Source organism: Ceratotherium simum, chromosome 16, assembly GCF_057802395.1.
Source record: "Ceratotherium simum simum isolate JZ-2026a chromosome 16, ASM5780239v1, whole genome shotgun sequence".
NCBI classification, from domain to species: Eukaryota; Metazoa; Chordata; class Mammalia; order Perissodactyla; family Rhinocerotidae; genus Ceratotherium; species Ceratotherium simum.
Window position 1 is genome coordinate 2,599,988 of NC_141915.1, and position 17,523 is coordinate 2,617,510.

Below are 17,523 nucleotides of genomic sequence, written 5' to 3' on the forward strand. Positions count from 1 at the left end.
GAAAACTACAAGTGCAGACGAGGATGTGGAGAAACTGGAACACTTGTACATTGCTGGTGGGAATGTAAAATGGTGCAGCTGCTGTGGAGAACAGTTTGGTGATTCCTCAAAAATTTAAACATAGAATTACCACACAACTCAGCAATTCTACTCCTAAGTATATACTCAAAAGAACTGAAAACAGGGATTCAGACAGATACTTGTATACCCATGTTCATAGCAGCATAATTCACAATAGCCAAAAAATGGAAACAATCCAAGTGTCCAAAAATAGATGAATGGATAAACAAAATGTGGTATATACAATCAGGTCTTAAAAAGGAATGAAGTTCTGAGACATGCTACAATACAGATGAACTTTGAACACATTATGTTAATTAAAATATCAGACATAAAAGGACAACTATTGTATGATTTCACTTATATGAAGTACCTAGAGTAGTCAAATTTATATCGTATAAATAGTGGTTGCCAGTGGCTGGGAGGAGAAAGGAATAGGGAGCTATTGCTTAATACGTGGAATTTCTGCATGGGATGATGAAAAAGTTCTGGAACTAGATAATGGTGATGGTTACATAATACTGTGAATGTACTTAATGCCACTCACTTAACTGTATACTTAAAAATGGTTAAAATGGTAAATTTTGTTATGCATATTTTACCACAGTAAAAAATATAAAAAATACATTAGATTCACATTGAATAAATATCTTTCAATTACAAGTTATTACTGTAAAATACAAATTGTCTTTAAAATTGGTAAAACAGGGCCGGCCCTGTGGCTTAGCGGTTAAGTGCACGCGCTCTGCTGTTGGCGGCCGGGGTTCGGATCCCAGGCGCGCACGCTTCTCCCGCCATGCTGAGGCCGCGTCCCACATACAGCAACTAGAAGCATATGCAGCTATGACATACAACTATCTACTGGGGCTTTGGGGGGAAAAAAATAAATAAATAAAATCTTTATTAAAAAGATAAAAAATAAAATTGGTAAAACAATGTTTTAAAAGATCATTAAAATAAAAAAATTTAAAAAACACTGAGAATGTATCTATGCAGCCAAGATCAAGAAACACTGCCATATACTATTATCAACCAATATATCCATACTTGTAAGTCCTACATTTTTTCATTATTCCCAAAAGGAGTGCATTAATATTGACTTTTACTAATGGAAACACTACTTTTCGTTAGTTTCTCTGATCTGTGACTTACAGATGGTCATTAACAAAGCCAAACAGATGAGAAACTGTCTTCTTCTGAATATGACAGGCATATTTGTATCAGATGGAATGAGAAGTATGCGCTGCACGAGAACAGTGTCCAACTCAATGCAATGAGCAGTTATAACAAATATTTCCAATGTGAAGTTCTTCAAAATGCATTACCTTTTGTCGATTATTCCCATTCTATACTTCTATCAGGTTAGTTCCTACTGCATTTTCTCTCCCTGGCACACTTGCATCTTTCCTTTTCACTGTTCACAGTCTCTGCCACTGTGGAATTTCTCTTTGATTTCTGACATGATCTCTTCCCTAATGTTTATTAGCATTTCTTTTATGGTTTCTCATAGTTTAAGCAAGTCCTTTATTTTTACCCGTAAAACTCTAACTCATTAAGTAAATAAAAGCTCTGAAAAGCGTGTAACATTCTTCAATTAAGTCAATACTCAGCAAGACATAAACATTTTTATAGACACTTATACACTATGGTAGGTTGAAAATAGGGAGTGTGTATAAAGTTACCCGGCATATAAATTCTAAGCTTAATTATAAAAGAAGTAAATATATCCTTAGAAATACATAAAATTCTTATAAACAGTTAACTTGCCAGTTAACCCATCAGCATCAACATTTATACATAGGCATTATTTTCAGTTAGTCATTGGATGACTATGTATTCTTTGGTTGGCATGATCGCATGGAAATCCTATCAACCTAAACCTCAGAGAAAAGTACGTTAAGTATTAATATATATATTTACAAAATAGCACCAGAGATATGTAACATTTAAGTCATGTTCTGAAGTTTCTATAACTCCCTTCAAGAAACATAATTCATATTTTTAAATATTACTAATTTATTCCATTCTTACTCAGATGCAGTCAATACTTAAGATATTTTTTTGGAAATCTCAAATTTATTGGGTCAGAAAGAATAGCGTTAGACAGGTGAGATTAACACTTCTGAGGCTGGATCTAAATATATGTCAATAAGCAAAACTTTGAAGAATTATTCATGATTAAGGAGCAATATTGGGGCCGCCTGGTGGCGAGCGGTTGGGTTTGCACGCTCCGCTTCAGCGGCCCGGTGGCCCGGGGTTCGCAGGTTCAGATCCCAGGCGCAGATGGACACACTGCTTGTCAAGCCATGCTGTGGCAGCATCCCATATAAAGGAGAGGAAGATGGGCATGGATGTTAGCCCAGGGCCAATCTTCCTCAGCAAAAAGAGGAGGATTGGCATCAGATGTTAGCTCAGGGCTAATCTTCCCCACAAAAAAGAAAAAAGAGCAGTATTGAAAATAATTTGATTAAGTTCCGTTGTAGGAAATACGGTGAATCAGATGTCTGGAGAAACCCTCTCAGCATAGAATACCTGAACACATGAAGTAAAAGGCAAACATGTTTTAGAATGTACGGCTGAATTAGCAGGAAAGTAAGGGCTATCTTTGGAGATCTTAAACAACAGGTATAAGCACGAATCCAGACAGGTAAGGTGGAACTGCAGCCAGGGTGCCTTGAAAGTATCTGCCTATGCCTGGTGGCCTAAAGTCAGGGCAGGAGGAGATAAAGCTTGGGCACAAATAAGGAGACCTCCAGACAAGGAGATCTCCACACAAACAGAGGACCTTCAAAAGGCAATATCTATAGTAAGTGAACTAGAAGAAAAGCACCCTCAACAGAGAAGGAGGGCTACATCTCTGTCTCAGACTTGGTTCTAGTGGAAGGAAAATAAGAAAAATGTCACCTCCTAAGAATTGTTAATTTACCTTCTCACCTTCACTTGGTGTGTGGCACACTCACCTTCACTTGGTGTGGAACATCGTAGTTTCCAAAAATAGTTACAGCAGTATTTCTAGTTCCACATGCACTTCTAGAACCTTGCTGCTTCCTATAAAGATGTGGAGTCTATTTCTTTCCTTGAACCTGCATGTGATTTGTGCCTGCCTTGACAAACAGAATGCAGTGAAAGTGATATTGCATGATTTCCAAGGCTAGTCCATAGAAGGCAATGTGGCTACCCCTAGCACAGGCTCTCTCTCAGGATACCTGCCCAGGAACCCAGCACTAGCTTGTGAGGTAGCCCAAGCTATGTGGATTTACTGCATGCGGATGTTCTGGTTGACATCTCTAGCTAAGTCAGGTGATTCCAGTTCCCAGCCTTTGGGTCCTCCAGCTGAGGTACTAAACAACGTGGGGCATAGACAACTGTGTTGTCTGAAACCACAAGAGATAAAGCATTATTATTGTTTTATTTTTTATTTTTTTGAGGAAGATTGGCCCTGAGCTAACATCTGTTGCCAATCTTCTTCCTTTTGTCCTTTTTTCTCCCCAAAGCCCCAGTAGATAGTTGCATGTCATAGTTGTACATCCTTCTAGTTGCTCTATGTGGGATACTGCCTCAGCGTGGCTTGATGAGCAGTGAGTAGCTCCATGCCCAGGATCTGAACCAGTGAACCCCAGGCCGCCAAAGCAGAGCTCTCAAACTTAACCACTACGCAACTAGGCCAGCCCCTTATTATTGTTTTAAGCCACTAAATTTTGAGATAGTTTGTTACACAGCATTAGACTACTAATGCACTTGGGCTTGGACTCTAAATTTATACTACCTCTGTGGCCTGAAAAATCTCAATCTGAAGTTTTAGTTTAGAGCTATCTGTGATGATAGTGCCCTTTGTTGCCTGGCTGAAGCAAAAGTAAATCATTAAAATATCGCAAATATGGTTCCAAGAAACAAGTGCTTACCAAAAAAAAAATCACAAAATACACATGGAAACAAGTCATTCAGAATGAGTTACTCAAAGAGCAGAATCAGACACATAGACTGCAGAAATTGGAATTATTAGAAGCAGATATAAGGGTTTAATATATTTAAAGAAATAAAAGAGAATATCAAATATGAGAAAGTAACAAGAGACTATAATATCTGCAAAAAGAACCTCTGAATATGAGAAACAGATTAAAGGATAAAATTATTAACCATCACAATACATATAAGACTTTTATTATAAAGCTATTAAGACATTTAAGAAGGTCAGTATAAACGAGGAGACACCATAAAATCATAGATGGAAAAACTTTATATTGTAAACATGTCAATTTTTCCTATATTGATCAATAAAGTCAGTGAAATTCCAATAAAAATGCCAGCAAGGTTTTTCCTTGAATGTGACCAAGTTAATTCTAAAATGTATTTGGAAGAAAAAAGGTCAAAAACAGCAAACACACCCTGAAGAACAACAAATCAGAGGGCTGGCCACACCAGATAATAGTGTTATAAAAGGTACAGTAGGGCCGGCCCAGTGGCACAAGTGGTTAAGTGCGCGCACTCCGCTGTGGGGGCCCGGGGTCCCCCGGGCGCACCAACGTACTGCTTGGCAAGCCATGCTGTGGCAGTGTCCCATATAAAGTGGAGGAAGATGGGCACGAATGTTAGCCCAGGGCCAGTCTTCCTCAGAAAAAAAAAAAAAAAAAAAAAGAGGAGGATTGGCAGATGTTAGCACAGGGCTGATCTCCTCACACACACAAAAAAGGTACAGTAATTAAGACAGCATGACAACTGGCACAGGGTTGTCTAACTAAAAGAACAGTGTACAGATCAGAAATACATGAAAGTCTGATATATGAGAGGCAGCAGTGCAGTCTGGAGGGAAAGAACGGGCTGATTCAGTTTTCCTGACTCCAATCATTCTCCGTATTGCCACCTGAATGAGCTTTTCAAAACACAGAACTGGTTGTGTTAATTCTCCACCAAATGTATTCAATAACACCCTCCTCCTATCTACTATAGATTTCTCTCATATGTACATTAATAGGTATTTCAGTGGTTACATAAGTTGGAGAAATGCTGGACTAAACGAAGTTCAATAGGATTTTTTACAGCAAGACTTCTCAAAGACGTTGATATTCTAATAAGGACTGTGAACCTCTAAATGCAGGATAGCACATCTGGCTAATATCCCCAAACTTGTCAGGCCAAGGCATTTTTTTTAAATAGCACCTTGATGAACTAGTGTTTCTTGGAACATACACTGGGAATCAAAATAGATATTTCCTTAACTGACTTCGCACAAGGCAATGTGAGAGGCAGATTGGGTGCCATCATTTAGAATAGGGAAGATCCACAGGGTCCTGGCTTCTCTACATTCCAGCTAGTCACTTTGGTCCAGTTACTTAATCTCTTTGTGATTCAGTTTCCATATTTGTAAAATGGGAATAACAAATGATATAAAAGTATAACATTTTATATATTTAATAATGCGTATCATGGGATTGCTGAGAGGATTAAATGAGCCACCAATAACAAAATTTATATATTTTTTCATGCTTCTCCCTACCCCTTAAAACTGGAGATGTAGGGCCGGCCCCATGGCTTAGCGGTTAAGTGCATGCGCTCCGCTGCTGGCGGCCCCGGTTTGGATCCCCGGCGCGCACCGACGCACCGCTTCTCCGGCCATGCTGAGGCTGCGTCCCACATACAGCAACTAGAAGGATGTGCAGCTATGACATACAACTATCTACTGGGGCTTTGGGGGAAAAAATACATAAATAAATAAAATTATTAAAAAAACAAAACAAAACTGGAGATGTAGTTAGAATAGATTTATTCATAAAGTCCCAAGACTTATTGATGCTTTTACTACTGTCTAGAACGACCTGCCCCACTTCCTATACACCTACTCCTATTTTTAAAGCCAAGCTCAAAAGAAAACCTCTTTGGAGAAGTTTCCTTAACCCAAACCCTGAAAAGAGAATTCATGCTTTTTCCATTTTGTGTCCATAGCACTTTTTCCATCACACAATTACAGCTGTCATTATATTATACCACAAGTTATTAGCTTCCTGTTTTTCATGTTAGAATGTTAAGTCAGGAGTGTGCGGCATGTTTAATCCATACATTTTTGAATGAGTTGGGGATTTTAAAAGTAATTTTAAGAATTAAAAGAGAGAACAATTTATTTATTTTTTTAATTTTTTTCTTTCTTTCTTTCTTTTTCCCCAAAGCCCCAGTAGACAGTTGTATGTCACAGTTGCACATCCTTCCAGCTGCTGCATGTGGGACGCGGCCTCAGCATGGCCGGAGAAGCGGTGCGTCGGTGCGCGTCTGGGATCCGAACCCAGGCCGCCAGCAGGGGAGCGCGGGCACCCAACCGCTAAGCCATGGGGCCAGCCCAAAAGAGAGAACAATTTAAAAGGCAAGTTGGATTCAAAGGAAATAATGAAAGACAAGAATAAAGGTACTGAGAGTTTAATATGTGCCAAGGGCAAGTTTTATATTTTTTATTTGAAAACAATTTTGATTCCTGATCCCAACCTACTGAAAAATAAGGAAAAATCTATTGAAGAATTCACTGCATCTATAATACTTTGCAAATAAACTCCAGGCTTCTCTTGCAGATCTTGAAACAAATTTGCTTATAATTTGACTTCCACAGTTGTAGTATAAAATACAGGTAAAATTAAAAGCAAACAAAAAAAACAGGAGGCTATTGCATCTGTTTACAATCAATAGCCTTAATAGCACAAACTGAGAGGAAAAGTGCTTAGACCCAAATTGGCAATAAATATGAAAAATGGCTTAATCTGGCTGGCAACAAAAGATTTTAAGGAAAAAAAATAACATTAATCAAATCAAGAAATAACATAAAAAACACTGATCAATGCTAGAGAGAGTGCTTTATTAAGACAGATACTCTGTCAGTGAGAGTGTAAATTGGTATCATGTTTTTGGGAATGCAATTTGCATGTAAAGCTTTAAAAGCCAATTTTAGAAATCAGTCGTAATGAAATATGATGAAATACATAGATGTTCACTGTTATTTGTAATAGAGATAAACTGGGAAAAAGCCACTAAATATACATACAGTAAGGGATGACAAACTAAATTAAAGTTTATCTCTATGAAACCACTTAAAAGGCTATATATTCAGTTCTTATTAACATGGGTAAATGTTTAAATTATAGTTTCACAAGGACACAGTCCTTACCTTGCTTGTTTTTATTGTTTTATCCTCAGGGCATAGAATAATGCCTAAGCACATATATATTTTTTAATTAAAAAGTCTTTTTTATTAAGACTATTTTTTTAAAGTAGTTTTACATTCACAGCAAAATTGAGGGAAAGGTACAGAGATTTCCCATATACTTCCTGAGCCCACACAGGCACAGCCTTCCCCATTATCAATGTCCCTTACCAGAGTGGTATATGTGTTACACTTGATTGACACCTACATTGATTGAAACTACATTGACACCCAAACCTATATAATCACCCAAAATCCACAGTTTACATTAGGGTTCACTCTTGGTGTTGTACATTTTATGGGTTTGGACAAATGTATAATGATAATGTAGTCATCATTATAATAAGATAGAATAGTTTCACTGCCCTAAAAATCCTCTGTGCTCCACCTATTCATTCCTCCCCCCCCAATCCCTGATCTTTTTACTGTCTCCATAGTTTCGCTTTTTCCAGAATGTCATATAGTTGGAATCATACAGTATGTAGCCTTTCCAGATTGGCTTCTTTCATTTAGTAATATGCATTTAAAGTTCCCCTATGCCTTTTCATGGCTTGATAGCTCATTTCTTTTCAGTGTTGAATAATATTCCATTATCTACTTATACCACAGTTTATTCATCCATTCATCTACTGAAGGGCATCTTGGTTGCTTCCAAGTTTTGGCAATTATGAACAAAGCTGCTGTAAACATCTGTGTGCAGGTTTTTGTGTGGACATAAGTTTTCAACTCCTTTGGGTAATTACCAAGGAGCATGATTGCTGGATGTATGGGAAGAGCATGTTTAGTTTTTTAAGAAACTGGCAAACTAACTGTCTTCCAAAGTGGCTGTATCATTTTGCATTCCCACTATCAATTAGAGTTTATGTTGCTCCATATCGTCACCAGCATTTGGTGTTGTCAGTATTCTGCATTTTGGTCATTCTAACAGGTATGTAGTGCAAATAAATTTTAAATAAATATTTGCTAAATAAATGAAAAAATAATGTTAAGTGAAAAAACATAAAATTGTACAAAATGTGATTTCTGTGAAAAATCTGTACAGAAAAAGAAGTGGAACGACACACAACCAAATGGGAAAAGAGGTCATGGGCAATTTTAAAAAACAGCTTTATTGAGGTATAATTTTACATACCATAGAATTCTCCCATTGTATATGTACAGTTCCATTACTTCATGTATACAGTCATACAATTATCAACATAATACAGTACCACGGTCCATTTTTTTCTCATTTCATCTTTTCTGTATCATAAGGGAGGACTTATTCTTTGAAAGGCCCCTTCCCTGAAAGCTGGGTGGAGTTGAACTCTAAAATTACCTATAGAATTACTTTCTAGTCTAATGATCTGAGTCTCCCTCTTTAATTTGACACATGCATCCCGTTCCAGCACAAGATGGATTTCAAAAGCACCAGGAAAGTCCTAGACCGTCGTTACAAGTAAAACTTTAAGGACTGAGCAGGCACGATACAGCCCAGATTCTGTTTGGTGGACCACAGTGAGATCATTATTCTTGGTCCTTCTCCAAATAGAAAGGTCCCCCAGAAAACTGAGTACAGTCGCAGCTTCCACTGGAAATGTGGGTACTGAAGGGAACCGAACGTGACCAGTTCTCTTGTGCTCCTCAATCCCGCCAGCGGAGAGCAGAGGGCGCCAACTGCGGACGTCCCCAGCCCACCTGGGGAGTGCCGCTCCTGGCCCCAGGCTATGAGCACCGACATTCTGTGCCGCGCCCAGAGAAGGGCCTTCGGTGTCGTGTTCACTTAGCTGCCTACATCAGAGAGCCCTTCGAGAAGCTGACTTGGACAGGTTAGCACCTGAACCCCCCAGATCCCCAGCCGCCAGCGCCCCGCCCACCGCCTCCTACCTGCGGAGAAGCAGAGCAGGGACAGCCGGTGCCTCAGGCGGGCCAAGCCCAGCACAGTGGGGGCGAAGAACATGGCTTCATCGTCGGGGTGCGCGATCACCAGGAGGGTCCGGCTTCCGCCTCCCAGCAGGCTAGCCTGCTCCTGACTCTTCTTTCGTTCCGAGGAGTCCCAAACCCACAGGAAACCCCATGCTAGGACCGCCGCCGCCAAACACAAAAGACCCACCACTTCCATGCTCTGTAGGTGGCACTGCGCCTGCGCAATAGGGACGGCTGTCGCTGAGCCTGACTCCGGCGGGAAAACCGCACTCGCGGAAATTGCGTTCCGATTTTAAGTTCGTCCTGCCGACTTGCTCCAGTGGCTTGAGGCTTTAAACGTCGGGTTCGTGTTGTGGTTTTACAGGGACGCTTTCCAACACTTCTCGATCGAGTTCTCTCCACTTTATGCAGCGTTTACGAAGTCTTGTGCCTCTCGGTTTCAGAGCTGAACCGAGCCCCCTGCCGTCCAGTTTTTTACCCTTGTCCTCCTGTTTTACAGTACAAGGGGTTTTAAGGGAAGTGTTTTAAAATAAACCCCCACATCTTGTACGAGTTCCCTCCTCTCTTCGGTTCACCATTTTGTACTCATTTCTTAAAACCCGGGACTGTCTTGTAATTTTATGGTCATACACCTCCTTATCTAGATGATACACAAACTGTTTTTCTTTCTCAATTTTGGGACGTGGAGGGTGGCTTCTCTAAAGGGAAAGCATGCGGTTACGAGAAACCGTCCAGTCATTTCACTACGAGAGTAAGGCTGAGAGTGCACTTCGTAGTCGCGAGGGCCACAGGCTCCTCTGACAAGTGACTTGGGTTAAGGACCGACATCATGGACCAACAGGCTTCGCCCGGCATTTCAGTGGCGTCTCGGTGCGAATCACAGCCGGAGCCCCGGAAAATATCTTTGGTAGGTCGACGTGCGCCCCTCCGGCTCCCAGCACTTGGGGGCCCGGCTTCCCTCCCCGAAGCCCGGCCCGGGGAGGCCGGCGCCGGCCCGCCGCGCCGCGGAGGGGTCGCGGGGCCCGAGGCATGGCCTTGCGTCCTTCCCTTTCCCACGTCCCGGGAAGGCCCCGAGCGCGCGGGACCGGCCGGCTCGCGGCGGGCGCCCCAGGCCGGTGCGCGATGGCAGCGCGCTGGGTCCGGCCCGGCCCGGCGCTGCCCTGGCCCGTCTCGGTTTGAGGGGCCCGCCGCCGCCAGGCCGAGGGGAGACGTGAGGAGACCAGGCGCTAGGCGACCCAGGAAACTCGGCCGAGGTAGGGGCCACGCTCGGCCAGCGGAGGGAGTCGGTCTCCCAACTCTCCGGAAGGAGGAGGAGCCGGCGCCGGAGCCGCCTTAGCCGCGGCCGCCGGGGCTGAGGGGGAGGGAGAGGGGTTGAGTCAAGATGGCGGCCAAGGTGGCGAAGCAGCAGCGGCGGCGGCGGCGGCGGCTGCTGCAGTGAGCGCCCAGCTCTCCGCGCCGAGCGAGGTCCCGGGGTAGGGACGCGCGCCGGGGCCGCGTCCTGCTCCTCAGGCCCGGGGGCGCGCCGGCTACCACGCCCCGCCAGCTCCTGGTGAGTAGGCCCCGGCGCCCGCAGCCCCGGCCTCTGGGCCCCTGGTCGCCCGGGGGCTTCCGAGGGCTCTCAGGGTACCGGCCGCGGGGGCAGCTTCTCGGCCGGGCGAGAGGCGTCGCGGGCCCGGCAGGTCGGGACCCGCGCCAGCCGCCCGGCCTCTTCCCCTCGGCCACCCAGGGCGAGTCGGGCGCGGCGGGGAGCTGGGCTGGGCGAGTGGAGGAGGCTTATGGAGTTTGGGGGAAGAATGGGCTGCGGCCGGGCCGGGCCGGAGAGGTGTTCTGTAGGGAGGGGGCGTGCGGAGCCCCGAGGGCCGACTGAGGGAGGCGGGGAGGGCCTGGGGACCCCGGGCGGGGCCGGCACAGGTGGCGGGCCTGGGCTCACGCTGAGGCGGAGTTGGTGGCTGTCTTGGGAGTGTGGAAGGGGTTAGGGAGGGTGACAGCGATGGACAAGTGCGTGCAGAGCAAACTGGTTCACCTTTCTAACCTAACCGCCTCGGGGTGTAATGGCGAAGGGTGAGTAGTGGTGGAGATGGTCAAGATCGGAGCCGTGTGCCTCCTGCCTTCTGTTATTGGTGTTTGAATGTGCCAGGTCGGTGAATTCTCTTTTTTGGGGGAAGAGGGGTTTGAGAAACTATAATTGAGAAATCAGTCTTAATGGAGAGGAAACTGAATTCTTCGAATTAACTCTCGGATTAGGTATAGTCGTGCGGATAGGAATAAGTGATATTTATGAAAAATGTTTGCTCCGGAAGTGTCAGTTTTCTTTTACTGATGTAGCATGCCACAGTGCCACTTCAGTAGAGTTAACCTTGGAGAGTAGTGGTATGGGTAATTCTAATCTTTGGGATTAGTATATTTACCTGCTTCAGATTTGCTTCCCTAAGTATATTGAATTTACGTTCCTTGTGTGCACCCTGGTGAGCCTATGATGGGAGGCGGAACACTGAGTAAAGAGCAACAGGCCCGGGATTTAACAATGCCTACAAATATTCATTCATTCGTTCAACATATCTTGATTAATAGCTGCTGCTGCTGAGTCACGTGATTGTCCCTTGGATAAGTGAAGAGTTGATGGCATTATTTAATTTTTAATAGTTTTTTTGGAAAATGTTTTAATGTATCCCTTCATAAAGATACTAATTGGATGAACCAACTTACCTGGGCTCAGGAGCAGACGGATTTTCGAATCTTATTTGGACATGAGTAAAAATTACAGAAGAAATAACTTGTTGGAGAAACAAATATTGTCTTGATTTTCTCATTCTGTTAAAATCCAGTGGAAGTTTATTTATTTTAATATTTGTGGTACACAGTTGCTTTGCCTTGCTTTAAGAGCACCTATTAGTGGAAATCAAAGTTAACACACACGTTTATATATATATAAATGAAATGCACATACATACATACATGCGGATGTGATTACTTGCAATACCAAAATACTCTTTCCTTTTACAAAAGGCTCGCCATATGTTGAACTACTCCCTCAGAGAAAATATAATACAAAGAGTCCTGATTCTTTCTTTAACTATGTGTCATTTGGGAACATGATCAACCTTTCTGTCTCCTCTGTGATGGTAGGAAAACATCTGCTCTCCGAGGGTTAGCTGTTGTGAACCTAAGAAAGTTGAGTTATGAAATTACTTTAAACAGATTGAAAGGGTTATAATTCTGTGAGATAGTAACAGCTCCCTCTGCACTCCTGAAATGCTTTATCTACACATCTCTTGTGGCATTTACACTTTCTATCTTGTATTTAGGTATTGATGTACCTGTTTTATCTCCTCTCAAGGGCAGGATAGGCCTTTCTATGATTTTATCTTTATGTTTGAGGCAGCGTGTACGATTTTATTTTCTTTGTAGGATATTGACACTGCAAATGTTTGTTAAATGAATAAACATTGTATTCTAATTAGAAAAATGTATTCACCTTATAACTTAGCCGAGTACACCTGTTATCCGCTGTGACAAATCTATATAGTTGTGATTCTCTCCATGGCCTCTGAGGAGTAGGTATTTTTAACTGGATGTCTTCTTGGATTTAATCATATAGTAAAACTTAAGTATTTGGCGTGCTCATATAATTAAAAGAAAAAGCACAAAATGCTCAAAATCAACTTATGTTTCTTTGAATTTGAGTGAAAGTTTGTTCTAAGGCTAGGCAAATTGAGATTAGTCAAGTTTTTTTAGGCTTTTTTTTTTTTTTTTTGAATTTGTGAAGTGGTGAGATTGTCTTGCCATTGCTGTCTGCAGTAGAAAGCAAAAGCCTTTGAATAGGCCACAGATAGATGTAGGTAAATATGAGGCTGTTTGTTACTCAGTTTTTTGTGCATTTGTTTTGTTACTCAGTTTTCATTGTATTTTGTGATCTATCTTACTTGCAATTTCAAATTCTTATTGATACCTGGGAATGATAGAGGTCTCGCATGTTTAGTTACTTCCATCTGTTCTTTTACTTCAGATATTGGGTTTTACTAGAATCCAGTTGATCAGAATTATAATGTATGGACTTATTTGTTCACTAGACATTATGTGTAGTTCATTCACTTGTTCAGCTGGTATGAAGTGCCTGTTTATGTTCAGGGCACATTACTAAATGTATGAAGGTGTAAAGTTGAGCAGATCAATTATGTGCACAAATAACTCAGTTTATAGGTTGCCTGATATTTTGTCCTTTTCAGGTTTGAGGATGCAAAAGGTACATTTAGATAGATGGTTAAGAAAACATTTTGTTTGTTTCTTTTTCTGTTAGGACTTCTTAGGAATATTGAAAAGCTGTGAAAAGCTTCTGTCATGTAGCAATAACTCTATGTAAAGCATCTGTTGTTTATTTTGGTGTTCTTGTGGTGGTGGTTTTCCTTGAACAGTTTTACTCTTCTTCCACCATTTTTTCTACTCCAGAATCTTGTGTGGTCAAAATGTTACTTGGATAGTCTTCACATACAACATACTTTTTTTTTTTTTTCTCCTCTTTGCATTTCAACGTGAGACCATACAAAGCCATGTGAATGTTCCTGTTGAGTTCTTCAGTTTAATTCTTCCATGTGTGCTGCTTTTACTTTTACTTAAAAGTGATCTCAAAAACAAATCTAAATTGGTTAAAATGCTAGTAATTTATAGAATTATAGAATGTAAAGTCATATAGATTATCTAATCTTACTTGTTTTACTGATGAATAAACTGAGGGTCACAGAAGTAAAGTGATCTGCCTAAACTGTTGCAGTTGGGCAGTAGCAGAATCCAGTCTTCTGACATCCAGTGTAGTGCTCATTCCATTACACCATATCATCCGTGGGATGATTCAATGAGATGATTGACAATTACTTGAAAATTGGGGTGGATGGGGAATGCGAGATCCCTTATTCAGCTTGGGTATTGAATTCAAGGTACTTCTTAACTTTAAATTTCTACAATGAAAATGTAGTTTGAAAAAAATTAGTATTGATTTACATCAGTAATATGATGATCACTGGGAATTATTTAGTTTGCTTAATTTTTCATCGGCTATGATGAATATCTTCTTAATTTTTCATCGGCTATGATGAATATCTTCTTAAACAAAAATGTCTTTGCGGTTATCTGGAGCTAGAGACATTTCATGAGATTTAAGTTATTACAGTGATGGAAATTTTATTATGCCAATGGTTAGGTACCTCTGAGACCCAAACAGATAGGTTAAATTATTTTATAAATTAGCTATTGTTGGCTTCACTTACCTCAAACTTCTAGATTTTTTTTTTTTTTTGAGTATGAGAGACTTCAGTTGTTATATAGAATCTTAGATAAATAGCATGAGCATGAACTGTATTCTTAATGCTGTGTTGAAAAGCACATATATAATATTTTCGATAGGTACTTATGCCATAAAATTTATTTTAAGGGAAAAAGCATATTATTCTTTTTAAACTGATATCCCTCCATGAATACTGAAGCGTGGCATATTTCTTTATTCCATTTGGGCTGTTAAATAATATGCCTGTTTTGTGTTGCATTGAGAAGATTTGTTTTTTTCTCATACTGTGCTCTTTTCTGGAATGCTGTTTCCCTACCTTACTCTTCCCAACTCTACCACATCTGAATTCTGCCTATTTTTTTGAGGGTTTGATCACACATCACTTCATCCAGGAAGTTTCTCTCCTGTTCCCTTTTCCCCCAAGATGTATATTTCTCATTCTAGAAATTCTTCATGTATTGCTTATGCCTCTATTATAACACCATAGTTATTTATGTACGTGTCCGTTTAATCCCCACTAGACTATAAACCCATTGTGGGCATGTCTGTATCTCAGTTATTTTTTAATCCTTGCCCTACCCCAACTCCCAGAATAACACTCTGCACTGAGGAAGCGTGTAGTAGAAATTTGTTGAATGCATAAAAAAGAGCCTAGCAGCCAGTTATTTGATGCAGTTGTAGAAGTGGACTGATACACATGTGGGAACTTGATGATGAATATTTTTTGGGAATTAAAAAACAGGTAGAAATTCACTAGTGTCAGATAAAATGTCTGTAATCAGTGAATTATCAAAGCATTTCTTTAAAAAAATGTTCTGTCAGTTTACTGGGATTTTTGGGAGAAAGACATAGTAAATATGGGATTGGTTCATCTCAGACTATTTGTATTTCCAGCTAATGTTAGAACAAGAATGTGTTAACTTATATATGCAGGGAATTTTGGAGTAGTTTCAGTGCTAGGAAAAGATTGTGAATTAGGAATATGAATTAGTTGGTTTACAGGATTATTATAGAATCCCTTTGAAGGGATCCCTTTGAAAGAATAGTACTGATAAGCTTTATATCAAAAATTAAATCTTTTTTTTTATAATTTTATTTTTTTTATTTATTTACTTTATTTCCCCCAAAGCCCCAGTAGATAGCTGTATGTCATAGCTGCACATCCTTCTAGTTGCTGTACGTGGGATGCGGCCTCAGCATGGCCGGAGAAGCAGTGTGTCGGTGTGCGCCCGGGATCCGAACCCGGGCCACCAGCAGCGGAGCACGCGCACCCAACCGCTAAGCCATGGGGCCGGCCCCTAAAATTAAATCTTTAAGTAGATTAGTCAAGAGCAAAGGAAGAGAAAAGTCAAGATTATCAAATTATTTTGACTTTTTTCCCCCTCTCACAGTGTCTACTTAAGGAATAAAACTTCGGCTGTTCTGTTTTTTTTTCTTTGTTATACATGAATAAACTGATAATCAAACCAGAATAACTTAAGGTTACCTTTTTCTAGGAAAATTTGACTTAGATTTGTTATGAGGGTAACCTTTATGGTTACAGATTGCCTCTCTCCCCATACTTTTTTTTTTTTTTTTGCTGAGGAAGATTAGCCCTGGGCTAACATCTGATGCCAATCCTCCTCTTTTTGCTGAGGAAGATTGGCCCTGGACTAACATCTGTGCCCATCTTCCTCTACTTTATATGGAACGCCACCACAGCATGGCTTGACAAGCGGTGCGTCTGTGCGCGCCTGGGATCTGATCCTGCGAACCCTGGGCCGCCGCAGCTGAGCGTGGGCACTTAACTGCTACGCCACTGGGCCAGCCCTCTCCCCATACTTTTATTTAACTGACAGACTCTTTTCTTGACATTTTTGTTGTCATACACATTTCACAGTCATAGTAATCTGTTTTAGGCAGTTCATTTCCTTTGGCAATAGCATATAGATTTGTATAATTTTGAAATGTTTGTTTTAAGTAGTAATCATCATGTCTTTGAACTCCTGTTCAAAGATGTTTAACTTTGTATTACTTTTAAGTTCTTTTAATTCAGTTTTGAATTACAATAACTTTTATGTATTTGGAATGAAACCAAAACTTGTGCTTTCTAGGAGTTACAGCCTAAAATATGCACAGTGCAAATATATCCGATGTAGAGAGTGTATAGTCCATTAAGTGTGTGTGTGTGTGTGTGTGTGTGTGTGTGTGTGTGTATGGGAGGAAAGAGGGAAGGAGGGTGGTGGGGAACTGAATGGAGCAGGAGGGGATGGGTGGAAGGAGAAGGTACTCTATATTCACACAAAGCCATTTCAATGAATGAAGGAGGATATGTTATTTAAAATCTTTACTTGTCTTTCATTTATTATAAGTAATACATTATTTTACGGAAGTATGATATAGAAGTATATAAAGAAATTGGAAGTACTACTTCTTAGATGTAATCTGCTAAATATTGCATATTCTTTCAGATTTTTTCTGTAAGTGTAATTTTCTGTATTATGTGATCATAATATACTGTTCTTTTGTATATTACTGTTCCAAGTTGGTATATTTAGAGCTACTTCTGTCATTAACACTACTTAATATTCTACTTATGAAAATGCCATAATTTGTTTAATCAGTTTATGGCCACTAGTGTTTTATCAGAAAAACAAAGCTCTAGTGAATTATCTGCGTGTTTATTTTGTATACTTGTGCAAGCAGCTTTGTAGGATAGATTCCTAAAATGGAGTTGCTGTTATATGAATAGGGTAGATTTGGATAGATGTTGACACAAGTGTGTGGGTATGCCCTAAACTCTGGCCAGCACTGCATATTACAAATTAAAACATTTTGACAATTTAAGAAGTAGAAAAAAAGTGATTCTAATTGGCCTTTATCAGTCTCTATTAAGGTTAAATTTTTTTGTGTGTGTGTGAGGAAGGGTTGGCCCTGAGCTAACATCTGCCAATCCTCCTCTTTTTTGCTGAGGAAGACTGGCCCTGGTCTAACATCCATGCCCATCTTCCTCCACTTTATATGGGACGCTGCCACAGCATGGCTTGACAAGCGGTGCGTCTTTGTGCGTCCGGGATCCGAACCGGCGAACCCCAGGCCGCCGTGGCGGAGGGCACGCACT

At 40.9% G+C, this 17,523-nt stretch overlaps 2 protein-coding genes across 35 annotated transcripts in view; one reads left to right on the forward strand and one right to left on the reverse strand.

Moving 5' to 3' along the window:
- PIGL (phosphatidylinositol glycan anchor biosynthesis class L) overlaps window positions 1-9,983 on the reverse strand; it is a 98,412-nt gene extending 88,429 nt beyond the window's left edge. For 3 of the 5 annotated variants that reach the window (XR_015554614.1, XR_015554613.1, XM_087440376.1), the window contains exon 1: window positions 9,107-9,983. Coding sequence is in view for 3 of the 5 variants with exons in the window: in XM_087440376.1 (XP_087296502.1) it covers window positions 9,107-9,341 (235 nt within the window). In the remaining 2 variants the exon portion in view is untranslated. The remainder of the gene's footprint in view (window positions 1-9,106) is intronic. The other 2 variants (XM_014789467.2, XM_004433020.3) reach the window with 2 other exon arrangements.
- Window positions 9,591-17,523, forward strand: part of NCOR1 (nuclear receptor corepressor 1) — a 156,256-nt gene continuing 148,323 nt past the window's right edge. For 27 of the 30 annotated variants that reach the window (XM_087440348.1, XM_087440337.1, XM_087440341.1 and 24 more), the window contains exon 1: window positions 10,536-10,694. The gene's annotated coding sequence lies outside the window, so the exon portion shown is untranslated. Of the gene's footprint in view, window positions 10,053-10,534; window positions 10,695-11,262; window positions 11,283-17,523 lie in introns of those variants that run through there. The other 3 variants (XM_087440338.1, XM_087440351.1, XM_087440339.1) reach the window with 3 other exon arrangements.